Raw genomic sequence first — 27,047 nt, forward strand, 5'->3', positions numbered from 1 at the left:
TTGTGTTTGTTTTTTTTTTAAAAAAACATTTTAAATCTAAAATGTACACAAAATATTTAGATCATTGGCTCGATAAATAATACTTGATGCATGCAAGTACATCATGTTACGCATGTATGTAGCCGATCTCTTTTTGATTGATATATAAACAAAATGGCAAATTACAGAAATGGTCCTTATAGTTTACCCGTGGTTTCATTTTGGTTTCTGTACTTTTGAATGTATCAATTTTGCCCCTGCAATTTTGTTTTTGGCTTGAAATGGTCTAATAATTAACAGTCGTTAGATTTTTTGACCGAAATTTCACACGTGCAAGGCATGCACGAGACTTGCACAACCTCTATGTTTTATTATGTTTATCAATGAACAATTTTGACTTTCTTGACTATTTTTGCAACAATTCAATTTGTTCTCTAATATCATCACTCAAATTTAACTCATTTAATAGATGTTTTACTTAATTTCATTATTTAATTATTTTTTTATTGATATTTTATTTATTTAATTTTTAAAAATAAATTTATTTAATTGTTTAAAAAATAAAATAAATTAAATTTTTATTTAATCTAGCTAAAAATAATTAAAATATTAAAAGTATGTTTAATATTGCTATTATTTAGTAAACAATTGAAAAATAGTAAAATAGTCTTTTGCACATTTATCCTTATCCAGTCCGTCTGACCAAACATTAGATTTACTAAAAATAGTCATTTCTAGACATCTAATCCCACGAGAAAACAAACACGGGATGCACATCTAATCCAATCAAATAATCCGGAGGATTCACAGTCCCAAGATTCAAGATTCTAATCCCCTCTTTTCTAATTGTTTACTAAGTAATAGCATAACGATAAAATAGACATTTCTCACATTGGTCCCATAGGATATCAATCCTATGAAAATAATCCCACCCCCCCTAAGATTGTTTAGTCCCTCATATGAGGGATATGGAGTTAGGTCGGATTCTATATCCTCCATATTCGGCAGACGAAATTATTAATAAAAAATAATTTATTATTAAAATAGGCATTTATAAATATATTAGTAAAAAATATAGACATTTATAAATTATATTTTTAGTGTTGTTAATTTAAAATTATATATTAATAAAAAAAACATAAATTATAAATTTAATTTAATTAAAAATATTAAATTAAAAATTATGACTTTATAATTTATATTTTTTATTGTTTATCCATCGTTTGATTCAAATTGTTGTTCATTTAAATTATTTTTAAATTATTAATTTAGTCCATTGTTTGCTTTAATAAATTATTTTTTATTAATAATTTAGGCCATTGAACATGCAGTTCGGCCGAACTCCATATCTCTCATGTGAGGGACTAAACAATTCTGGGAAGGGTGAGATTATTCCCATGAGATTGATACCCTATGGGAGGGGTGGGCAACGGTTTATCCGAACCGCTCAAACCGCCCAATCCGCCCAACCCGCATATAAATGGGCGGTTTCACAAATATAATGCGGGCGGATGCGGTTTGAAATATAACAAATTTGCGGGTTGCGGGCGGGTCGCGGTTTAAACCCGCAACCCGCAAAAACCGCCCGCACTTTAATTATTATTATTATTATTATTATTATTACTTTTTATATACCAACTTTGTAACTTTTACAGGAACACCATTATATTATCTATGACACTAGGATCCTTATTTTTAAGTATTTCTCAACTTTCTTAATGCCGTAGAATTATCAAGTCCTAAACTTGGTTTCTTATATGATTTTCATTAATGATTCATCCACTTTTTCCTAATAAAATTTTCCTTCTAATGGTCGATGGAACTTATAGTTTGATTATTGATTACTGAACTAGCAATTCTAATTGAGTACAACCTTTAATGCATTGATATACATTTTTTTCATAGCAAAAATGCTAGTGTAAGGTCTCTTTGTTTTGGGTACTTTCATTTAATGCATTGATATTCAACTTTTATTTGTAAACTCATCAAAAAATTGTTATCACAAATATATAAAATGAATTTGATGCCTAAATTCACTGGGAAAAAAAAACTCGAAAATTAATTTTTAAAGAAAAAAAGTGTAAACCGCAAACCGCCCGCACATTTGCAAACCCTATCCGCACAAACCGCAAACCGCACTGCGGGCGGTTGCGGGTTGACTTTTTCCCAAACCGCATAGGTGCGGGCGGGTCAAAACCGAACCGCAAACCGCACAAAACCGATCCGCGAACACCCCTACTAATGTGTGAAACGTCTATTTTACCTTTATGCTATTACTTAGCAAACAATTAGAAAAGAGAGCAATAGAATCTATTAGACTCGAATCCTGAGACTCTGAATCCCCCGGACTATTTGGTTGGATTGGATGTATATCCCGTGTTTGTTTTCTCATGGGTTAGATGTTTGGAAAGGACTATTTCTAGTGAATCTAATATTTGGTTGAACGGACTGGATAATGATAAGTGTGCAGAAGACTATTTTACAATTTTTCAATTGTTAACTAAGTAATAGCAATATTAAACATATCTTTAGTTAGATTAAATAAAAATTTATTTTATTTTATTTTTTACACAATTAAATAAATTTATTTTTAAAAATAAAATAAATAAAATATCAATAAAAAAATATATTATTTTTTAATTAAAATTTTAAATAAATTTATTTTAAAAAATAATAATAATTAAATAATGAAATTAAATAAAACACCTATTAAATGAGTTAAATTAGAGTGACGATATTAGAGAACAAATTAAATTGTTGCAAAAATAGTCAAGAAAGTCAAAATTGTTCATTAATAAAAATAATGAAATATAGAGACTGTGCAAGTCTTGTGCGTGTTTTGCACGCGTGAAATTTCCGTCCAAAAGTCTAACCACTGTTAACTATTGGATCATTTTGAGCCAAAAATTAAACTGCAATGGCAAAATTAATACATTTAGAAGTGCAGGTACCAAAATGAAACCACGGATAAATTATAGAGACCATTTCTGTAATTTACCCTCAACAAAAAATTTATATAAAATTTATCACAAAGGTAATGTGACAATAATATTTTGAAAAATAAAAGTCATTTTAATGAATTTTTTATTTTAATATAAGACAACCTAAGGAAGCCACATCGCTAAATTGAAATAGAAGCGTGTGTAAATTTTCTATTTCTTTAGCAATACTCTTTTGATAATAATAATAATAATAAATAAATAAATATCTCAAATTCTATCTCTTTTTAAATTTCATGAGATTATAATAAATAATTTTTGTTAAAAATTTGATTCATTCTTAGTTTGATATAAAGTCGACAAAATGAGGCACGACCAATTTTTTATTATTATTAAATTTGAATTTAATGAAATAATTAGATATGCTATAGCATAACCAATCAAGTATCAAAAGCAGGGAAACTATATACATCCTATCACAAAAATATATAAATTTATATAAAATTTCATAATATTAATCAAAAACTTTATAACATTGTCATAAATTAGCGTAACAAAATGTTTAAAAATTTATGATTTGATTATATCAATTTATGACGAAATTATACATATTATGATAGAGCGCATATAACATGCACACCATAATATTTCCCTTGTAATTCGTTAAAATCTACAATAATCCTCTATTCTCAAATAATCATGTCTTCTATCCCAATTTACTTACAACCATCAGATCATATGAAAATTTTAAAATATAAAAATCTCAAAACATATCGACTAATTGTGAATAAATTAAAATAGAGAATAGAATTATTTGAGCACGGAGGATCCTTGCACCGTTAAAACACTATGCCCTGAGTGGGATGGTTATAGGCCTTTGGCCCACTTATTTGCAAGCCCGTAATTCGTTATCACACACCGAACTTCATCGAAGCAGATCTCGAGAGAGAGAGGGTTGATCGGAGATTCAAAAATGGCGAACTATCACTTCGTGTACAAGGACGTGGAAGGAGCTTCGACTCAATGGGACGATATTCAGAGAAAATTGGGAAACCTCCCTCCGAAGCCCCCTGCATTAAAGCCCCCATCTTTCACGCCCGCCGAGGACGAAGACTCTAAACACAAAGACAAAGCCTGGATCGATGATAGGACCGAAGAACAACTCGAAGATCTCGAGGACGATCCCGATCTCGACGACGATCGCTTCCTTCAGGAGTACAGGTATCATTTTCCGTCTTCTGATTCTCCTAATTATGCGCTTGGTTCACAAACAAATGAAATGTGGAACTTAAGCATCAGTCATCAAACAAAATTCATCTGCTTAGGCAATATCCCCACCAAGAATTGGCCTAATGATCTGTCTAAATATTAGCATATCACGGACCATGAATTAGTCAGACAAGGTCCAGTGCTTTGAAGATGAATTACTGATGCAAAGAATTACATGCTCACCCAGGATCGTTTGAAATTCTGAATAAGTGCCTAAATGCAGGTCGAATATCAGGTGGACTATCTGCTAACCGGTTGACTGGAGGCTGTACATAAGCTGTTTCAGTTAATAATTCTATCAGACGACATCCTAGCTGTATTACATTAGAAAAAGAAAATAATTAGTAACTATAGAACATAAAGAGATATATATATACCCATCACTTATTCATTTCAGAAGGAATAAATATTGATGGCCACAAACCTTAGCCTGTGTGTCACGACCCCAAGGCTTAATTTCTTCATCTTTCACCAGCTTTTGCACCTCAAGTATCTTTCTTCTTCTGATCAAACTTTTTACACGTTTCCTTCGTATCTCAACATCCTTACGAAAGCTTTCTTCAGTTGGAGCTACAATCTTCTTTCTCTGGTACATCTTAGTTTTCTCCAAGAAACTATGAATTCTAACCTGTACTAATTGCAAAAATAATAAGATTATCAATAATTTTATATTTATCCCAAATAAGAGATAATGGATAAAAGAAAATTTAATTAGACAAAATCTTTTTTCCTGATGGCTGATATCGATACTTCAAATAATAATCGAAGTGAGATTAAAGGGCTCTATTCATTTCTCGAATTAGATGATGCATGCATATCGTTATGCCCAACTTAATCAATTCACTTAGTCTCATTATTTGCCAATCCCCTAATAAGCTGATTTGCTTATTCAAAACGGCTTGCATTAGTTACAAGTTACAACTTATGCGTAAGCTCCCAATGAATGTCAATTAAAACGGAGATCAATGGTTAATGCAATACCTTCCAATGCAATTCAAATTTGATTCGAAATTTGATGAAACCTTTAACCAAATCTCTCCAAACTAAAAGTCTGAAGTAAGAAATACACATTTATCTAATGCTTGAATACAAAAATAGACTTAATGAACAATGAAGCCACTTGTGTTCCTAATGAGATTAATCAAAATACATAACACTGACTGGACATAAATTCATTAAAAATGATTGAGATTACTTGTCGACACTACAGATGAGGAAAGGCTAAAAGGATTTTATTTGGGGTACGCCAATAGATCTGATTGTGACAAATGACAGAGCCAGATATAGTAAGAAAACAAACTTATGAAATCAAAATTAATCTTAGATGTGTCAACTGTAGCAGTATAATTGGAAATATCTCAGTTTGCTAGTGGACCCACAATCACTTCCCATTGCTTCTTATCTTCTTTAAGGCTTCAGTCCTTATAGAAGCAGGACATAATCTGTAAAAACCCAATCCCAAATATGATTGTAACTGACTTATTACTAGATATATCTTATACAGAAACACACATGTAGGTATACAAGCTCGAGATTCTAATTCCTTATTCTCTTTCCCTAGAAAACCGTAACAAATTAAGAAAATCCTTCCACACTGTACACTACATGCTAATGCGGTGTAGTGGGAGTAGCCTTATACAATGGTATAACTGAAGTGAACATCAAGCTACTTATAGATAAGAGTCTGATTTTCTATCAACAATTAGAAATCAATTATACATATCTACTAAAATGCATTTATATTTTTCAATTTTTCTTATGGCCAAATTAATCATCTAAAACATTTCTAAGTGCATCCTACAATAGTTGAACTATTGATGCATTATGTCCCTAGTTTCTTCGATCTTCTACTGTAAAAATTCCATTGTTTTTAGCATTAATATATTTTAGTCAATGCTTTTCTTCATTAGGAAAATTAAAAAAACTGTTTGGATCACTCTGGATAGCTTTAATTTAGTATTTTGGTCCAAAAATGTAATATATTTCTGTGTATTGGGTATTTCTGGCTTCATGCACCTAAACGCTCGTTGTTGACTATAGAGGTTTTGGTTCCACTAAGAAGCCCCGAGTCCTATGGAATAGTGTGATTTGTGTTGTGCTTTCAGTTAGAACAGAAAGAAATACAAGATTTTTAATGATAAGTTTAAATAAGTTGCAGACCTATAGGGGAAGATTTTTTACTTGTCTCCTTTTTGGGTTTCAATATCAATATCTTTAAAAGAATGCCTTTGTTTTTTTATTTCTAGAGATTGGAAATTGTCTGTTATTTGTAGTTGTGATTAATTTTTCTCTTCCTTTTCTTATGTTTTGATGCCTTAGCGTACTTTGTACTTTCTTTATTCTCTGACTTTAACAATAAGTCAGCCACGTGGCCCGAGCCAAGCGAATAAGGACCAAATATCAAAGTCTGTGATAATCACAATAGATCACTCAAAAAATATAATGCAAAAATGAATTACTACAAATGCAATTTCAAATAATCAAATAATATATTTCCCTGTAGTTCTATAAATTATGAACACATGATGCTATTCTATAAAGGCAGCTTGAGAGGTCAAGAAAGTAACAAAACAAAATCCAATTAGTTGAAAGAAAAACTAGATCCGAAATTTCAAATGGATTTAATTAGCTCTTGTAACAGGGAAAGAGGTTGCAATAGCACTTACATCACGCAATTTGTTTCTTGGAAGCATGCGTAGGACAGCTTTGCGAATAACTTCTGTAGGATCCTTTGCCAGCTGATCTTTTAAACTTCTTTCCTTGAGGTGGCCAATGTACCTATGAGCCAAAATAGTTCATTTTTAAGATAGAAATTCTACACAAAAAATACATAAAGTTGGGACATTTGGTTAACTGCATAAATGATGTCATACTATGACAGTCATTTACTAATGTTTTTTCAGCATTTGACTAGTCCGTGTTTTAAATCAATCTATATATTAGAACTTGCTAAGAGAAAGTCATAGCAGATTTCCACAGCACCAAAATACAATCTTATGATTCTTAACACATTTTTATTATAAATTTAAATGGGGTAAGAAAACCAGACAGAAATATTTCATTTTCATGCAATAAGAAGTCAGCACTAGAAAATTGGTTACTTGCCCAGTATGCCAGCGATAAAACTTGTCCGTAAGTTTCCTTCCTGTGACACAAATATCCTTCGCATTGAACACAATGCACATATCCCCATCATCACAATTAGGTGCATATGTTGGTTTATCCTTGCCTTGAATCACAGTAGATATTTGAGATGCTAACCTCCCAAGGACCTATATGACAAGTGACATTTATTATTTAATCACGACTTAAAAGAAAATAAAGTTGGTAGCAAACATCTGTGCTTTCCACATAGATGGGACAGTTGGGCATCTCAAGACACTGTGAATAACACATTGCAATGCATCAATGCTTGAAAACATAAATGCAAGAGAAGAAAATAATGACTATGTCTTTGGAGTTCAGGACAGCTTAGAAGCTAACTTCAAGGATAGTAAAGCAGGCAGAAAAGAAAATCCTGAATGTTTGAAAAGCTAGGCACGTATCATGCTGAGTATGTTTAAAATTGTTTTAGGCATGAAAAAGCATAGTTGATTATTTCTCAAATTCGAAATTAACTCATTAAACAAATCCAAGAATCAAAGCATACCCACTATGAAATAGAACACCAAAACTCAATCATTTCATTATAATATAGCATTACATGAGTCACTCGGTACTTTCCGCAAACATCTGGTATGCATTCTCAATTGTAGACAAAATTATTTCTTTTATCAAAGAATGACAAAAATGTCACAATTTGGCTAGATAAGCTTGGCAATTCAAATTTCCTTTTCTTTCTATACATTTATTTTCCTTTGCTTTCTCAGCAGCCAAACAAGAGGAACGGTAACGAATAAAGATCGAATTTTTTTTTTTAAAAAAAAAAAAAACAAAGAAGTAGAGAAGCTTGCCTTCAAGTTGCCATTGAAAGACTGAGCTGCGGTCGTCATAGCTTCCTGGATTCGCTCTCCCCGAAAGCTACGATCATTCAAGGAAACAGCGAATCAACAGAGATCGCAAGATGATGATTTGGGAATGAAGAAGTGACTTCGATTTGTAAAACCCTAGAGAGAGAGTTTTTGGGTCATTACCTTCTAGTTGCGCACACAATTTTTCCAAGTACACGCACCAATGAAGTAGCCTATTTGATTTTTTTATTATTATTTTAATTTGATTAAAAAAATTTCGTTTAAGAAAATAGTTGAATTTTTTTTTATAATTAATTGGATAGTGTACGGGAAAGAAATAAACTTTCTCGTATAATCCTGTTGACCAAGTCTGCGCTCCTCCGTACGACGTCGTCTTATCACCTGAAAACACAAACGTGAGCGAGCTAGCCAGCGGGTGTGTGCCGGAAACCTCTCCGATGCCTAAGTTAGTAAGTTTGACAAATAAACAAAAGCTCTGTGTATTCAGAAAGCAAAGTTGTGTGTTACCTCTCCCAATGTGATATTTGTGAGCTTTTATAGGTTTCGTGTGGCACAATCCTAGTAGGACTTCTAATATTTATCCTTCAACACCCCTCACTGCTTAAACCAAGTGAGATGGTTCCAACCATGGCCGAACTACAACATGACCGAAATAAAACTGGCTATGCTGAGCTACAAAGTAAGCCGAACTATCCTTGGTTCGGTTCTCTCTTTTCTACTCCCTATCTCGGTTCTTTCATGTACAAACCATGGTATGTTTAGACCGAGCTACCGAGTAGCAAGGTTCTGACCGTTCTAACCACACTACGTCATGACCGGACTAACTCTGAAACCGGCCTAATATCAAGTTGCTTCCGGACCGGAGTAACTTTACATCATCTTGGGCTGGAGTAACTTTATCTCTCTTGGACCGGAGTAACTTTTCGACCATTTTACCCAGTCCTTCATACTTTGGGCCATAAAGTCCATCTCATAGCTCGGCCCAATTTTCACAAAAATTACCCTCTCAGCTGGTTGTGAAAGAAAAAATAAAATGATTATAAGTTAGATGTGATATTTTACCTTATTGAATCTTTTAACTTATTTTATCTTTTAATAAGTTATTTTAATCCAATCTTCTTCCTAACACCTTCAAAATTATAATTTCCTTTTATGATTTTCAAAATAGAGATAAAAATATTAAATAATTAATTACTTTAATGTATTTGACAAACCAACAAAAATTAGACCAAAATTTCTTTGGCTCTTTTTAAAATGACACCAACCTACTAAAAAAATATATTGAAAGATTTTGAAATACGAACAAGGCTACAGTTACAGACTAAAAATATCAAAAAAAATGTCTAGAAGATAGCATTAATGGCCTAAATTCCCATAAAATATGATCTCACAATCACAATAACACCTTTAAATCTGCACCATTGATATAAGGATCTGGTTAATTTTCTGGTACACTTTTTGAACCTAGGCTTTTCGTTCAAATAATGATCAAAAGTAATCAAACACCAAAAATAATGATCAAACTCAGAATTTATTCTTGAAAAAAAAAAAAAAATCGGTAGTTTAAATTCGTGGTAGTCATGAAATTTATATTTTATTAATTTAATTTTCACCACACAAATATATTAGAGATAAATTATGAGTTAATAAAGGTTGATTTATAACATTTTTGCTTGAAAAACCTTTCCACAATAAATTAATACAATCATACCTTAAAAATATTTGTATACAAAGGGATAAGAGCTTAACGTTGTATTCAGATTATGAATTTAAGTAAGAATTTAAAAAAATAAAAAATAAATAAATAAATAAAATATAATTATATTTCACTCATTTTCCAATACTTTCATTCTAAATTCTTACCAATTATCCAACCCCAAAAATGACAGGAGAGCAAAAACAGAGTGGTAACGAAAGAGGGAGGCATGCGGTAGAAGAAAAGGGTGCCAAAGTAAAATAAATGTTCATTAAAAACATCCATTCATCAATAAACCAGTAAAAGAAACTGATCCAAACCAAGTTAAAATAAATTTAAATTTTGAAAAAATTGGTAAAGTTTGACAGTTTAATTTGGAACACGTAATAGTTATGTTAAATGACTTTTAGTAACGGTTTTAATTAATTTATTTTTATATTAAAAAAAACTGACTTTATCTTCTGTTTTTTTATAAAAACAACTGAAACCCACACTTTGACAACTAAAATACAACTGCTTTAGAATGTTAATTCGAATTTTAAGCTAAATAAACTACAAATAAATTAAAATAAACCAATAAATCTGGACCATCACTAGGCAATAGTTAAAACTGGACTTGAATAAACATTCTTACACCTGATAATTTAATATACAAGCTATCCGGGTTGCAAAATTCTAAACTCTCTCTAACAACTACTGATGTATGTACATGAGATGATACATATTCTGTTAATTAAACACAGATAGACCCTACAGCTTTGGATCCCCACTAGCATTTTACTTCACATCAGCTTCACAACATTGCAGCAACTTTGGAGTTTCTAGTACAAGTATGTCATCATAGGCTGCATTCTGCTTCGTATCTATACATCCTTTGGTTTTCAAAACCTGAAGTCATCGGATTTTGATTCATGTTAACTCTTCATTTAACTCTGCAAAGTTGGGACAAACACTGGTATAGGAAGAAAGGAATGGAAGGAAAACAGCGTACCAGTATCTCGTAGAATACCCTTGCACTTTCGCCCTTGGTTTTCCGTTTCAGAACCTGTGATAAGTTTACTACCCCATCTTCTCTTTGTTTCTTTCGATGTAGAATGCTTCTGTGCAGGTACCTTGCTAGCGTTCTGTTCACCACAAGTTAAACAAATTGAAAGATTTTTTTCATAAATTCACAATAGGAGCTGTGAAATTAAAGCGAAAAGAGAAATTCTATCCATCAACCTACCTGGTTCTGACCGACCATTCACCTGCAACCAAAATAAGAGTTGGATAAGAGCGCCATATAAAATGCACCAAAACCTGTTTGGAAGAACAAAATAAGCAGTTTTTTGGAAAATTTGTGAAAAAATTATTTTACCCTCAATACTTTGAGAAATTTCAGTCCCCCATAGGGCTCTACAACACTATAAGGGTAATATGGTAATTTCCCATCAAAAAGCCAGTTTGAAAAGGCTCAAAAAAGTAAAATAAAAAAATAAAAAAATTAGCAATTACCAAAAGCATAAGCTTTTTTAGATTTTAAAAAAGAAAAGAAAAAGCAATTGCCAAACCCCACGTAAATGTCCAAAATACTGTTTAATTTTTTAAAAAGAAAAAGAAAAAGAAAAAATGAGACCATATGTACAAGAATGGAATTAATTTGGAAGTGCCCTTACTCATTTCGTGACTAACTCCTTCGCATGAATTAATCTCCTGACATGGAATTAAGAGCAACATTCTATCATCACAGTTTGCCAGGTAAGTTGAATTCCAACAAAATTGTGCACTAAACAATCCAGCATTTAAGAACAGAATATGAAAATGCAATCAGCGTAACAACGTAGCATTTGATTAGTCTGAACTTATCACAAGCAGACTATAGAAGTCTCTCTATTCTGTACTATTCTTTTGACAGAAATTTTGTTAAATGCTCCCAAGAAAAATTGATAGACAAGAATGCATAGTCTACATAAACATTAAGTCACCTCATTTAGCAGGCTAAAATCAAATTCTTTATCCTCAGATGACTCTTTCTCTATGCTTTCAAATGATCTTGAGGGTCCCACTCTATCCAACTTAGTAATTTCAAGAGCCACTTGCAACCTCAAAGGAGGAGTTGAGCGGGTAACAGGTGTTGAAGGAGCAACAATTTCTGTTTCATCCAAAGATCTATGAACAGTTGGGGATCCTAATGTCTAACTTTTCAGGAGCTTCCGTAGTTTTAACTGCATCTGGACTTAATATATCTAATTTTTCAGAAGCTTCCACGGTTTCAACCGCCTCTCGGCTTTTTAATTTCTTTCTGCAGAAGAGAGATATGAGCTCTGATGAAATACCTGCAGGAAAGGTATCATTAGTAAAATAGAATGACATCTATGGCCACCACATATCAGAAAATTAAATAGAACTCACAAGGAATCAAAGACTCCGAGAAAGTGTGAGGGCGATTTGAAATTTGATACGCCTTCCAGGCATGGAGAGAAGTATGAGGAACTTTCCTTTGTTTACAAATCAAGTCACTCGAGTCATCAATGCTTTCCTTAAGTACCCTGTAAGAATGAAATGATGAAGTACCGTACAAAATTAATTTTCTCCTCCGCATAAGTTTGGACCATTTTAAAGCGTGTATGATAGTGATCAAATAGATGTCTCCTATGGATGTCAACAGATTTTCAAATTCCATGCATATACTAGCGAATTCCAGATGTTACAAGGCTTGGTCCGAGCGCTAAGATCATTAGAACCAGAAGTGAATTCATAGCTAGAATTGTAATGACAACTCAAAAACAGGAGTTCAACCTTATAGCCTACCAATTGATTGGAAATTCACCAGTTTTTCTTGCAAGTGATTTAATTGTAGAATTGATTTGAAATTAGATGTCATTTCCACTAAAGAGTGTTCCCCGTTGTGTATATATACTCGTATGATTGTCAAAAAGAAGGAGTTAAACTTTTTTAATAGAACAGTTAAATATTGATTTAACATGTCCAATATGGACTATTATCAAGAGTAAAAAAATTATTGGAAGCCACAATAATTACAATAAAAGACCCATCACCTTTGAAACTACCAATAAGCACCATTAGGATTATCGGTTAAAAGCCATCATAAAAACCATTTTGAAAAGACAATATTATCTAGCGTAGAATTCTAGCATCAGCAAGTTGGAATCACCTCTATGTAGAATTCAAACACAAACTTATTCTCACATACTTGTTAGGCAACACGATGATGTCATCAAACAAACACCTTCTCTTCCTTGAAACTCTAGCTTGCTCCTTAGCAGCTGGAGTTGGACAACCATGAACTCTGGTGTAGTGGCGCCTGCATTAATAGAAGAATTGTCGATCTATGATAAAATTTTCAAACATAAATAACTTCTCAGAAATTAATATCATAACTTTCACTTGATTTCGCAAAACATAAAACCAGTAAAAGCTAAGAATTGAAGAAACAATAAGAGCACAATCAAGTAAAAGCTAAGGTTTGCAGAAACCAGTAAAAACCAAGATTTGGCCAATCTCAAGTTGGTGAGAGCACAATCAACCCTTTTACTGAGGATACAGTCAGAAAAGATTCTACAATTTTCATTTCCAATATAAAAAAAAAAAAGGATTGAGCCAGCATATACCTGAAGCATTTGGGTACTTGGACTGGAAAGTTACATCAACAGTAATGGGTTCCAGGTTGTCTTCTGTATTAATCCGACACTTTCCGCTTTCTGGTGATATCATTTCTGGGATTTTTATCTGCTCTGCATTCATATGTTGCTCTTGATCAAATGATCTAATACGGTCTGGGGGCTTATCCTCAGCCCTAACAGTTACAGTGGCGGGAAACTTTATCTGCTGTGTGTCAATCTGATACTTCTCACCCAATGGTCTAACAATACCTGGTTCTCCCTCACACTCACCAAGTGGCATAGGATCCAGACGTTCTTCCAGTGAAAAAATATTGCCTCTAAGTTTCTCTATGCTTGCTTTGCTTAAATTATGCGATGCACTTGCCACCATCACGTCATTCTTCATGATGTAATGTGAAAGAACACTGCAACAGGGATACGAAAGTATATTTTCAACAAGCTCAAAGAAATATATCTAGAGCAATTCCAAGAAGAAACATGAGGGATTTTGTGTACATACTCTTTAACCGGAGTGTAAGATGTAGAGTAAGTTTCAAAATTTGCAGCATCTTCCTCAGAGTGATACTGCAAATTGAAAAGGCTAAATTATGTATATTCAATGAGAGAGAGAGAGAGAGAGAGCATCTTAGTGATACTGCAAATTGAAAAGGCTAAATTATGTATATTCAATGAGAGAGAGAGAGAGAGAGAGAGAGAGATCCAAATGTTTGTCCTATAATTAATTCGAATTTTCTCAGCACCTTCATAGCAAATTTCTCCTTTTGCATGTCAACCTAACAATAACATTGTATGAGTACATAACAAAACCAACCAATTTCTTGGATTGGTAATTAAGGAAAAGGACATTATCCATGGGTTAAGCAGGTTCTTTGAAGAGGAAAGAATGATCTAGGGTGTTGTGTGGCTGAAGAATTCCTTTCAAATCATTAGAAACTCTTGAGAGAAGATCACAAGGCCAACTATGATTTGGGTGGAGAACACTCATTAGCGAAGAGTAGCTTAATTAAATGGCAATAATATGAGCAAGATAAGAATGGGCACCTAAAAAATACACTATACAAGTAAGTAGAATTTTAAATGCTTATTCAAGCAATAAGAGTTGCCAAACAGAAACTGAAGAAATTGAGTAAGTTGGTTGTAGCATTTATTTGGTTTAGTTAATAACCCATTAAGTATCATGCTGAAGAAGAAGAATAATGAAAAAATAAAATCTTTGCACAGATGTTTTCAATACTGTTTTACTAATTATGCAATGAGTCACTACAATAATCTGCTGCTGGGTGCCACTATGAGAAAATGAACCAAAGAGACCATCTATACGAGGATGATACTGTCGCTTGACATAGGCAGAGAGATAGGGCCATACTGTCCCCTCACCTTTATTTTGCCAATAATACATACAATACTAATCCAACCATTTCGTAGCAATTTGCTAAAAGGAAAAAAACTATTGATCTTTAAGTTCTGAGCTAAGAAGATGGGAAAATCCTAACCACCGCCCAATGGGTCTTGATTAATATTGGTATGTGTAAAATGTTTATCGAAATAAGCGAAAGGTGTATAGAAATATATGTGTGTAGGGAAATATGTCAAATGTGTATTGGATTTCTAACTTTTTTTATATTATTTGATCCCTAACCAACGCCCATTAAAGGTGGTTATCAAGACCCATAACACACAAGTTAACCAACAAACTTTCAAAGACATAATCTTACAAAAAAATACCATCTTAAATGGTTTTTGTGGTATCAAACAATCTTACACATGATTTTGACAGAATTTGAACGAAGTAGAAACAAATCATGAGAAATCAAATTTGAAGAATAAACGCGTGCATAATGGGCTAGAGAAGTCAAAAATAAATTTATAACCTCCTATGTTCAATTTGATCCTATGGTGTTCTCAAAAACTTAATTATATTCTTTCATAAACAGGGAAAAAAGACACTGAAGATGTTGCATTGCAACACAAACAATGCACACCTTGTCGAACGAGTCATGTCCAGCGCCGTCATTTTTCCTTGCATCTGTTTTATATAAAGGCCAAATTATGTAAAGTGCAACCAAGCCAATGAAATTATAAAGAACTTACTGTAATTTTAATACCTGCAAGCATAATATCTTCATCAGGTCTTTCATTGACCCTGCAAAATCAGAGTAAAGAGGTGGCCAAGAGTTAGCAGGAAAGATGAAAACTTCAAACTTTTGAAATGGTGATTATTATATAGCTCACCCGCTTCCATCTTCCAATATCTGCAGATCAAAAGCATCGAGTTCAAACCTTTTTGGTCGAGTGATGGAGAGATAAGGTGGGCACATAGCTTGAATATGCACATTAGTTATTTTGCTACCCACAAAATCATTAACTTTAACCAGCACCTTACGGCAGTCATGGAACAGATACTCAACCTTCTTTGAGTATATCCTCACAACACCTAGGAGAAGGTGCCCTAGTACTCTATATGTGACAACAGGAACTTCATCTACCAATATCTTGTCTGTATTAAGAAAGAAGAAGATAACTAAGGCTGTCAAAATATTCAAGACACCAGCAATTGGAAGTAATTGGCAATAAGATAACCATTCCAAACCAAACACTAAAATTGACTAAAGATATGAACTCCATTCACAGTGCCGCAAGAAGAAACATATCTTTTGCTTTGGGAGTCTCAGGCCTTGTTTGGTTTGTATTTGTATTTGAGAAACATGTTTTGAGATAAAAAGTACGAAAATTTGTTTGGTTTGGTTTTTTTTTAAAAGATGTTTTGAAAAATTATTTTAAGAGAGAGTTTTGAAAAAAGTGATGGATTTGATGTATATGAGAGAGAGATTTGTTTGGAAAATTTGTAAACCAAATAAGTTTTGGAAAAAAAAAAATTGGAAAAATTTGTTTGGTTTGATTACTTTTGAAAACTTATTTGCAGAGAATTTTTCTCAAAATTTTTTGAGAAACACAAACCAAACAAGGCCTCAATCTCCCCCACAATACCAGAGTTACGCCTTAAACATTTGGTCAAAACATCTCAAACACTGTTCATTTTTTATTTGTTTACTATGATATTGTGAGAATATTGTTGATAAAATTGATTGAGAAAAATTGGATTGAGAGACTAAAATTGACAAACCTTTTAGCCTATTCAAACCCTTCTAGGCACAAACATATCCACCTCTAGGGGTGAGCATCAGTCTGTTTGGTTCAGGTTAGCACTAAACTTATAACCAAACCAAACCAATCATGATCGGTTTCAAGTTTTTGGGCCTAGAACTGAACCAATCGTGCACTAGAACTAAACCAACCCAATGTAGCTCAGGTTGGAACCACGGTTCCACTATACTAAAAATTAGTGAACCAATCAACAATAAATGATTAGAGAAAATAAGCCTGTAACATTTTTTTAACATAACACAAACAAAGAAGAACAACATATGGTTTTAAAATATAATACAAGCCAACAACGATAAATAATCATGTTATGTTAAGTAGCTTGTGTACATTCCAAAAAAGTTTATGTGAATAAGTCAATATGAAAAAATAAATACCCTTAACTGTTAATGAGCCAATGTAGAAAATTTTAAAAAAAATTATCTAGTTTCTATAAATGAGTTGTCTAAATGAAGGTAAGAAATGAATTCTATTTAATCCAATATGTGAACATATATAGAATTTTATACAATATATATATATATAGGTTCGGGTCTTGGTTTAATCATGGCCTAAACCAAGGCCTAACCCAATCTTGTTGGGTTGATGATTGTAAGACCCAAAACCGAACCAATGTCTTGAAAAAACTGAATTTACTGGGTATTTTGTGAACCCTACCTTTTTTTTTTCCAAAAGGTTTCCAATAATTTCACAAATTAGGAAAAGGTTAGCCGATAACTATTTCATTCATTATATCACAAGTTATTGTTATCGACAATTTTCAAATCACCTGATTTCAACAAACAAACAATTATTTCTCAATTAATTCTTATCATCCAGTTCCTACAATGTCCATAGTAACCTACAGAAAAGTAACTAATCAATACAATTCAAAATGAAGTACCCATGGAAAGCCCAAAGCTAGGTTACAAATACATGTAGTAGAGAAAAGTTAACACAGTAAAAAAATCGAAATTTTAGGGTAGAAAACCCAAAAATAAATAACATATATGAAATGCCCATTTCTCTCCTTGCACTATCTTTCCAAAAACAGAACAAAACCAGCACACCATCTGTTTGGTTATTGGGAAAATTTATAGAAAGAAAAATAAATTAACTCTAAAAAAGGGTTAGAAAATGAAGACATTATCAACTAAATTAAAGCATTATTCATTTCATTTCTCACTTAAAGCTCTCCGGGAAAAGAAAATCAGCAGAAAGTATGAAATGGGCAGTGAAAAGAGAGACAAAAAAAGATAAATTGGGAACTTACCCACTGAAAAAGAGATGTTAATCTGAGCAACTTGGTGTTTCTTCACCCTTTTGAGACAATGAGCAGCGACCCATATGGTTCCTAAAGGCCCTTTCCTAGAAAGGAAACAGTGCGAGTAGAACATGTTTCTCTTCACTTCGCTCTCTCTCTCTCTCTCTCTCTCTGAGTTTGATTCAGAAATTTCAAAAGATGTCCTGCAACTGATACATGAGAGGGTGGTTTTGTGTGCGCATGAGAAAGAAGAAACGGTCGACCTGAAACAAAAGAGTATCAGAGAATTCTCAGGGAAAAAAATTGAATGAGAAGAGTACCAAATAAGTCTTAAAATAATAATAATAAAAAAAAACAATTAATGAATTAAATTTAATTACAAATGCATCCCTAGCGTTTATTTAAATTACAATTAATTTCCTGAGTTTTTTTGGAAAATACCTCTCACCCCTTGAGTTATATGGTATTTTAATTTCTCTGTTGGTTGGTTAATTATTGCATCAATTAGTTGATGGCTGTTGGTTGGTTAATTATTGCATCAATTAGTTGATGTCAATAATTTTATTTTTCAAAATGCCTAAACTTATAGTCTATCTTTATTATTATTTCTAAAATGCCTAATCCATATAGACGAAGGGAAAAAAAATGTAATAATGCAATGGAAAAAGTGAATTATATCACATAAATGTTATATGCTCTTTCATATTGCAAATATTATTGAAAATCAAAGAGGACTTTTGCCAATTGATGGCAAACTTGAGGTTTTAATAAGTTCGGCAACAATATTTGACCTTTTGTTTGTTAATTGTTATCAAATACCCCTTAATATTCTTAATAGTATAATGCTTAGGATCCTCAGTGGGCGGTCATTGGCAAATTTTTTTTTTTCTTCTCTCTAATCACTGACCCCATGTGTAACGCCCTCAAATTAAACCCATAATGTACATAACATTAACGTGCATTATTAAAAGAAAACGAATCTTTTGAATTATTCATCAGAGTACTTTTATTAAAAGTCATTACATGGAACATCAAAATAAATGCCCTAAGGGCTTACATCTTTCCAAGCTAACACTTGGACACAAAAGAATGAGTATTAACCCATTTACAAGTTAAGCCCTTGGCTTGAATGTTTACATGTAACCTTATTTAAAATAAATAATTAAAGACAAGTCTTCAAAATCCGCATCCTTCCAAACTAAGTCCTGGGAGGTTGCTTGTCACCTGAACCTGAAAATGATGTTCCCATAAAGGGTGAGCCACAGCCCAGTAGAAATATACTAAACCACATATAAGCAATGAATAAAGCAATAGTATTTGACAGATGGTTAACCAAGATAATCAACCACTTCATTTTACAGTCTCATGACACTATTGTCAAAGATACAATTTACTCTCCAATTTTATCAACATGGCTCAGAACCTGGCCAACCTACAACAGTGAATTACATATACCATATTCACATCCTTCCAATAACAACAAACAAATGAGACTCAAGCTCAATTCACAACACTTCATACTTCCAGATTGATACACATTTTAGTGCTGTATCAATAAAAACACTTCAATATAATAAGCACACATAAAAGTGATGCTAATGGAGTCCATCCCCTATCTCCTCCCAAACAAAAATCCGGTTTAGAGGTCCATCCCCTATCTTCCCCTAAACCGTGGAGTACATCCCCTATCTCCTCCCACACAAAACAATGTATGCAAATGCAATGCTCAATCAATACACGTATTTTCTGTATCAATGCAATAGTCAAAGTTAATGACTTAACCAATGTGATTAGTTTCAGTTATTCCTAATCCACATGCAATGTCTACAACAATCACGACTATCCTCCACCGATAGCCCAAAACAGTTATTTCTAAACAGGAAATAAATGTATCAACTAACATAATTCCAACATTTTCATAGGTGAGTGATTAAACTAACCAACTACACCATTAAATCAATAAATTCATTAATTCCATGAATTCAACTAAATTCCCCAATTTTCCCTGAATTGATTATATAAATTAATTTATTACAATAACTGGGGTTTTCCAAAAAATTACCAAAGTAACCCAACACATCAAAATACCAAAACTTAGAGCAAAACCTATAAAATGGAGTAGGAAATCCTTACCTCAAAGAAAACAACCCAAAAAGGTGAAGAAAGAGATGAATGCCCAAAATACCAAAGTGCTCCAAATCGTCAAATGCTCAGATTAAATGGTAGCCCTTGCCTCACTCTATCTTTTAAATGAAGGATCTAGGGTAGAAACACACCCTAAGTGGATAAAATCTAAGAAAGAAGGTGAGTAGGGAGAGAGAAAAGTCGAACCTGGGGTTTTGAATCAAAAGAATATGAAAAAGACTGATCAAATCCCGCTGCTGTGTATATAAACTGGACAGGCTCGCTCGAGCGAAGACTTGGTCGCTCGAGCGACCAGACACAGAGAAACTACGCTCGAGCCAAGGAAACCTTGCTCGAGCCAACAACTCAAATGCTCGCTCGAGCGAAAGAAAGCTCGGTCGAGCGAAGAACTCAAACCCTCAGGTCTGAACCCAGACACACGCTTGAGCGAAGGAACCATAGCTCGAGCGAAGGATGAACTAACTCGCTCGAGCGAAGAAAAGCTCGCTCGAGCCAAGAATGCACAGCTACAGGTCCAAATCAAACACTACCACTCGCTCGAGCGAACAACTCCTCGCTCGAGCGAAGAACCAAAAACCTGGACAGCAACTCTTGGTTTCTAAACCCAACCAACCTGAAACAAACCTACCCAACACATCCTATAATTCCAAAAGAGAAAATAAGGAATAACAACAACAACCATATACAATGACAAAATCTACGGAACAGTCCGGATACAATAATTAAATGGGAAAAGACCAGGGTCGCTATACCATGTGTGTGTGGGAATAGTGGCAGTGGGGAATCGTGAAGGTCTGTGTCATGGTTATTCTTAATATAAACAATTTAACTCTTTCAGATAAAAGATAGTCGATAATGGTTGCGCCACCAAACTATCAGATATTAGGCATATTGTTGGTCTTTTTCACAATTTTTGCTAAACTTGTTTTCCATTTAGAGCACTTTAGGTTAATTCAATATGATAATACCTCAACAAAATTGCTAATGCCTTCAATAATCTCCAAATATCAGATAATAAAATTGTCAATTTTAGTTTTTTTATTGCGTGGGAGTAATAATGTTGAGTTTTAATAGCTAACTTGAACAATTGAAGTCTATTGTATGATTTGAAACCTAAATAGATGACTACAAACAACAAAATTTGAAAGCAAGCACATGCTAATACAGCAAGTCATTGAAATATTGAGAGCAACTTTTTAATTTTTTTAAGCGTTTCAAATTACTTTTATTTAAGGAGGGATGTAAAGTGACGAAAGTGGCCATGATAGCCAAGAACGGATGGTAAGTATAAAGGGTAGAGAGCGAAGGTTTGTGATAGAGTGGCTTGATAATACTTGATGTGTCATTTTCTTTTAGTATTAATAATTTATTTTAAGAGAAAGAAACTATGATAGGAGAATTTAGAATTCATATGACTAAGGGGGAAATTTATTGTTATTTTTTTTTATAAAGTTTAAGGAGATTGTTATAGTTGAGTTCAAAGGCTATGGTCTTGTTTAGGAAGGTTATTTGGATTAAAATAGTCAATAAAGATAAATAATTTAAAATAGTCAATAAAACAAAATGTCACATTTAATTTATAATTATTTTATTTTTTCTCTCATAACTATCGAATTAATTGTATTTGTAAATATAACTTTTTTTAGTTAACTTAAAATGATTAACTTTCCAAACGAGACGTATATGATGGATGAAAAGAAATGCAGGGTGAAGTTGTAAAATAACATAAAATTCGATTTATGAGCAAATTTTAAATTTTACCGACAGTAAAATTTGACGGCTTTGCGTTTCATACTTATCCTTTTAGGGCCGCACACTTCAATTAGCGGATTGTGGTAAGCCATATGATTAATTTGACCATGCCACGTGTCATTGTCCACGTTCCTTAACGAACTGTATTCTGTCGTTTGGTTATGGGTGATGATTTTGTCTTTATTTTTTTGGAAATATTAAATTATTTATATTTATAAAAATAATTAAAATCAATAATAAATTTTATAAACATTAATAGTTATAATTATAATTTTTTTTATGAATTTATAATTATTTTTTAAAATGTGGACTGAACAATAATTTTTATTTATTTATTTTTAAATTGTCACATATACTTTATTATTTGGTATACACATAATTACATTATATTTTTGAAATATCAAATAATTTCTTGACAATGTTATGACAATAAGATCATGTTTGATTCACAAGACTAATAGTGAAAGTATTAATAATCTCATTAAATTAGTGTGACATTCACTATTTAATTCGATTAGTAGGATAAATTATTCCCTTATCTATTGTTTGATTTGCATTGGATAAGAAAACATATAAATGTAAGATTATAATTATATTTATTTTATTTTCCAATCTTACCCTCCATTAATATTTCTTCACAATCTTTATTTTATCAAAATTTCTTCATAAACGTGGTTTTAAAAAAAATTGTAAATAAAAATAATTAAAAGCAAAATAAAAATACAAAGCCATGTTTGGTTTGTTTTTTATTTTTTATTTTTTAAAATATAAACTAATTTGATAAATAAATATCAAAAAATATTTTTAAATTTTTTTAAAAAAAATTTAGCCTTCTAAAATATAAAATTATATAAAAATAATAAGTGTTTTACTTTTTAGTCAAGGGTAAAATAGTCTTTTATTTTATTTCCCAACTCAGGATAAATAATCTCACCCCTAACCCATTACTAATAATCCTACAAATTTGTTAGATTAATAATCCTGAAATAAAATTTCGAAAAAAATACAGAATTATTAGACTCACGAATTAATAATCCCAATTTTATCATCTAATTTTGTCAATTAAACATGCCTAAAGAATTTAGGCAACATATTACCGTTTACATTCCTTAAAACTGTATTTGGATCATAAAGTATAATTTTTTTTAAAAAGGTGAAAATATAAATGAATCAAAAATTATACGGACCCTTTTTTTTTTTATTCTCACAACCCTCACAGACACATGTTAGCCAAAGATGAGAGAAAAAAAAACAAAAAATAAAAAGTTAACCAATCACAATACATCGAGAAGGGTAGGAATTCCCAATAGGAGCCCAACCTTTTCCATATAATTATACTTCAGTCACATTTTCTTTTCTATTTCCCTACCTGTATCTATATCTAAACACAGGCTAAAAGATCATTAACAAACCCCTTTTTTCCTAAGAAAAAACTCGGAGCAATCAGGCACCATAACACAAAAATATGTTGGAAGAAAGAGCTCACGGAGCAAGGTGAATATTTCCTTCATATTATCTTTGTTTATACAATTATACATGAAATAATTATCTACTCTTGTCCTTGAATACACGCATCAAAACAACAACAATGAAATGCCCAAAGTCCGGTAATTTCTACTTCTTAAACAATGCATCATGAGTCATCACTTAGGCCCCATCCAACAAGTTACTGGGTTTGTGGACCAAGCAATCACAAATGTCTCGTTGTTCCATGCCCAAACCTAGATCATGGCCGCTAGATCAGACACCCGGAGTCATGTCATCCAGTATTCTTCTTCATTTTCCGCTTCAACACCTTATCAAACTCGCCATCTGAAAGAGATATATAGCACTTGGTTCAGCAGCAACAGCAACCTTACTCCACTCTCAGTCACAATTGCATACCTAGGTTTAATCCTCTCATCCAAGCTGTAACCGAAATACTGAGGAAATTTAATCAGTTCAGATTTCGGGTAATCCATTGTCAAAAAGAACTCCCACTTGGGTATCAAATTATCCAACAAGCTAAAAGTATACAGAGAGCTCCGTATCTTGAAATCATAGTTGCAACATCCTCTATACTGTAACCCCTCTCCAAGAAAAATTCTGTCACGGGCTTCAAATTGGCCTCAATACTTAGACCAAAAGTTTGTGGAGATCTGTGGAGAAGAAGCGCAACATCAACTCCCAAAGAACGAAAATATTCAGTTGTAGGCCGTAACTTATCCTCCACACTATAGCTTATAATATGTGGGCAGCGTGTTAGAATCCTGCCCACGCTCTCCGCTGAAAGCCCCATTTCATAAAGAAAATCCCCGGTTGACATCAATTTTTGCCTGCTATAAGTGAGAAGTGCTGGGAATCGGTAAATCACCTTCGCCCATTGTTTCTTGTCCACACCCAAGTCCTCTAAAAATGTCATAGTGGGTATTAAGTTTTCGGAGAGGCTGATTCCACAAAGTTGAGGCCTTTTGGTGAGGATGGTGGGAATATCTGATTTTGATACCCCGAGATCAAGAAGGAACTCAACAATAGGCTTAACTTTCCCCTCTAAGCTGTACTAGGCAAAGGCAGGGAATTTACGTGTCACTTCTTTGATCAGCTCAAGTTCCATGCCAAGTTCTATGAGGTAGATAATGTGAGGAGGGAGCTTCCCAGGACTGACATTAGTCACTCTGGCCAAGTCTTTTAACTTCTTGGAGTTGAAGGCGGTATTGGGGGCCGAAACTGGCACAACCGATCTGTGTTCAATTGATGGGTTTGGTAACTTTTCTAATGGCTTTCCTTTAATTGGTGGATTTGGAAAGTTTTCCACTACATCTATCAGAATGTCTCCATACTCCTCATAAAGGGTATCAAGATATGAAATAAGAGCATCCCTGATCTCAAGAGTTGTAACTTGTAAGCTCTCGTCCTGCAATGTCAAAGAAAAATCCAATAAGTGGGGCAGTAAAGCTTGAAACAGAAGACAATCATAAAACTTATGCTTCAGGTAAAACAGTGACGTGTTTAACTCGAACCTACTAGATACCGGGCTTTATGAACAGAATGAAGCCTTGAAACGAGGTGATCAATGAAAAGTTCTGACTTGTTGATAGTTCTTGCTGCAACTGAATTGCTTAAGCCTTGTTTTTTCAAGAACAAGGTCAGTACAGCCTTGGCTTCTTCTTTCTCAGCCACTAACAAATTTGAAGGCACCACTCTTAAGCTGAACGACCCATCATTCCCAGATTCAGCTGCTAATGTATCAAAACAAATTCTCCGATATTGTTAAGATGAACCAAATAATACAAGCATGATAGTGAACTTCTGAGTGAAAGTAGGATGGTCCATCAGATGTAACGAGAAGATGAATGAAAAAGGAATTGCTTACCAAACTTTGCCTGGCAGAAGAACAGTTTCTTAGGAAAATTGAGCTGAGTCCTGAGAAGATACTAAACTATAATCAGTTTTGCCAACTTGGAAATAGAAATATACATATATATATATATAGAGAGAGAGAGAGAGAGAACTGGTAGCTGTTGTTTCCATTACCATTTGCAATGTTAGCCATTAAATATCTTTAAAAAAATTTAAAAGATTTCACAATTACTGGGGTTTCACAAAGTTCTCACACTTGGGATTGCCTGCACATTCCATGGATACCAATGAACAGTCATTGTCTTATTACACCCGTATGTTTTCGTGCCACCAAGTAATGAACATGTGATTTACTTAACATGTCCAGAGCCTGAATTGTCTCCAATCTCTTCCCCTTATTGCACCACATCTTGAAATTTAAGATGATGTCTTAAGCTATCCCAAACATATTTCCTCATAGTGCCATGAATCATAGCTTTAAATTATTTATTTTCCTTTCTTTTTTCTGCTCAATCATATCATAATCTTAATACTCGCATTGTTTGGTTCACTAGAATGAAGTTTGGAATGGTATGGTTATGCCCTCGTAATATTCATTCTCATGCTTAGTTGGGTAAAAAAAAAATAAATATAAATTACAAATAAAATCACCATTCACTAATTTAGGAGAATTGTCATTCCATTAGGGGCCAAGGAATAGTCATTCCATTCCTACCTAAAATACTAAAATTTAACTAAAAGGTGCATGAAAAGTTTGTCAATTAAGCAACATCCAGTGTCAGAAGAAATATGCTTTCAAGGCCTCAACTCAACCATTCACACACACTATGATGATTAACAAGCCCAAGTACAATACATTCACAGCCAATTCACCAACATCCATAGCACAATAAATAAAACCCCAAAATTTATCATCAAGTTTCTTACAAGTGCAGGAAATGTGAATCTTTAAACAATAACAATGGGCAATCACAATACTATATAAACATGCCACATATTAAAAAAAAAAAAGACAGTAAAAGAAAACCATGACAAGACATCGTTACCTTGGTGCGGAAAAGGTTGCTCTGGCTAGAGAAGAAAGGTCGGAGAACGGTATGGTAGTAAAAGCTTTCATTTTTCTGATAGATGAGTGCGTTATGCTTTGGGGAATCTGGGTTTCCCAAGAACCAGTATAATGGGTTGTTTTGGGGAGTTTGTAAAAAGTTGGTTTTTGATTTTTTATCAAGTTTTTTGGCTTTTTTGGAAGTGATTTGAGAAGTTGATAAAAAGTTAACTTTTTGCTTTTTAGTTTAATATTTATTTATGGTATCAAATCAAATTAAAATGACCAAAATACCCTTACCCAACATAAAAGATTTATTTTTTTATTTTTTTTTCATAGGCCCTAATTTATAATTTTACAGCTGCGTTTTGGCACTTGCCAAATAACTTTTCTGGCGTTTTTGGTAGCCACGTTTTTGGACATGGCACAATGAAAATGTCCAAAAACGTGGCTTTTTTCCATGTTTCCAAAATGGCACAATGTATATATGGATATGAAAATATTTCAAGGGTTTTGATTTGGTGTGGGTTTGGAGAAACAGGGGAAGGAATAAAAAAAAAAGGAGGTTTATGAGGGTGGCGTTGATTTGGAGATGGATATGATTTTATAAGCTATTAGATAGATAGATAGATACATACATACATATCAGCTGCTGAGTGAGCTGACCTTGGGGCAGCAAAGCAAGTGGAAGAAATGTCGCATGTTGTTGGGCTTTATCTAAGCAACTACTGGTTTGCAAAGTAAGCCCAATGGGTTGAGATTTTAACAAAAAGTTCATTACACTTTTTATACCCAAATTTTACTTTACTTTTTATTATTTTATTTTAAATAATTTGATTTTTATACTTTAAGTTCAATTTTAATTTAGTTCTTTTATCTAAATT

At 33.0% G+C, this 27,047-nt stretch overlaps 1 protein-coding gene, 1 long non-coding RNA gene and 3 pseudogenes across 3 annotated transcripts in view; all 5 read right to left on the bottom strand.

Moving 5' to 3' along the window:
• Positions 1-15,506, bottom strand: part of LOC145816220 (cytochrome c1-2, heme protein, mitochondrial-like) — a 28,682-nt pseudogene extending 13,176 nt beyond the window's left edge. The window contains exon 1 of the transcript XR_014358654.1: positions 15,460-15,506. The product of XR_014358654.1 is annotated as a cytochrome c1-2, heme protein, mitochondrial-like (transcript). The remainder of the gene's footprint in view (positions 1-15,459) is intronic.
• LOC145816196 (sister chromatid cohesion 1 protein 2-like) lies at positions 10,632-14,330 on the bottom strand (annotated as a pseudogene).
• Positions 15,507-15,553: 47 nt separating the features above from the next.
• Positions 15,554-18,166, bottom strand: LOC145816073 (sister chromatid cohesion 1 protein 2-like). The gene is made up of 3 exons (XM_082912313.1): positions 17,892-18,166; positions 15,710-15,974; positions 15,554-15,620 (listed from the first exon to the last, which is right to left on the bottom strand). Exons 1-3 carry the CDS (start codon positions 18,013-18,015, stop codon positions 15,554-15,556), a joined length of 456 nt encoding a protein of 151 aa, XP_082768439.1. The 5' UTR covers positions 18,016-18,166.
• A 5,011-nt stretch (positions 18,167-23,177) lies between these two features.
• LOC145816074 (transcription termination factor MTERF5, chloroplastic pseudogene) lies at positions 23,178-24,699 on the bottom strand (annotated as a pseudogene).
• A 25-nt stretch (positions 24,700-24,724) lies between these two features.
• On the bottom strand, positions 24,725-26,288 carry LOC145816050 (uncharacterized). Its single transcript, XR_014358542.1, has 3 exons — positions 26,165-26,288; positions 25,132-25,181; positions 24,725-24,994 (listed from the first exon to the last, which is right to left on the bottom strand). It is a non-coding gene; the product is annotated as an uncharacterized LOC145816050 (long non-coding RNA).
• Positions 26,289-27,047: the final 759 nt, after the last annotated feature.

The sequence above is a fragment of the Camellia sinensis genome, unplaced genomic scaffold, assembly GCF_055761805.1.
Source record: "Camellia sinensis isolate YWXY unplaced genomic scaffold, ASM5576180v1 Unanchor3, whole genome shotgun sequence".
NCBI classification, from domain to species: domain Eukaryota; kingdom Viridiplantae; phylum Streptophyta; class Magnoliopsida; order Ericales; family Theaceae; genus Camellia; species Camellia sinensis.

Coding starts and splice junctions, on each gene's coding strand:
- LOC145816073 (XM_082912313.1), bottom strand. CDS start 18,015: ATGTTCTACTCGCACTGTTTCCTTTCTAGGAAAGGGCCTTTAGGAACC. Junction 15,975..17,891: donor TAACATCTCTTTTTCAGTGG/GTAAGTTCCCAA, acceptor TTCTTAATACAG/ACAAGATATTGGTAGATGAA. Junction 15,621..15,709: donor ATATTGGAAGATGGAAGCGG/GTGAGCTATATA, acceptor CTGATTTTGCAG/GGTCAATGAAAGACCTGATG.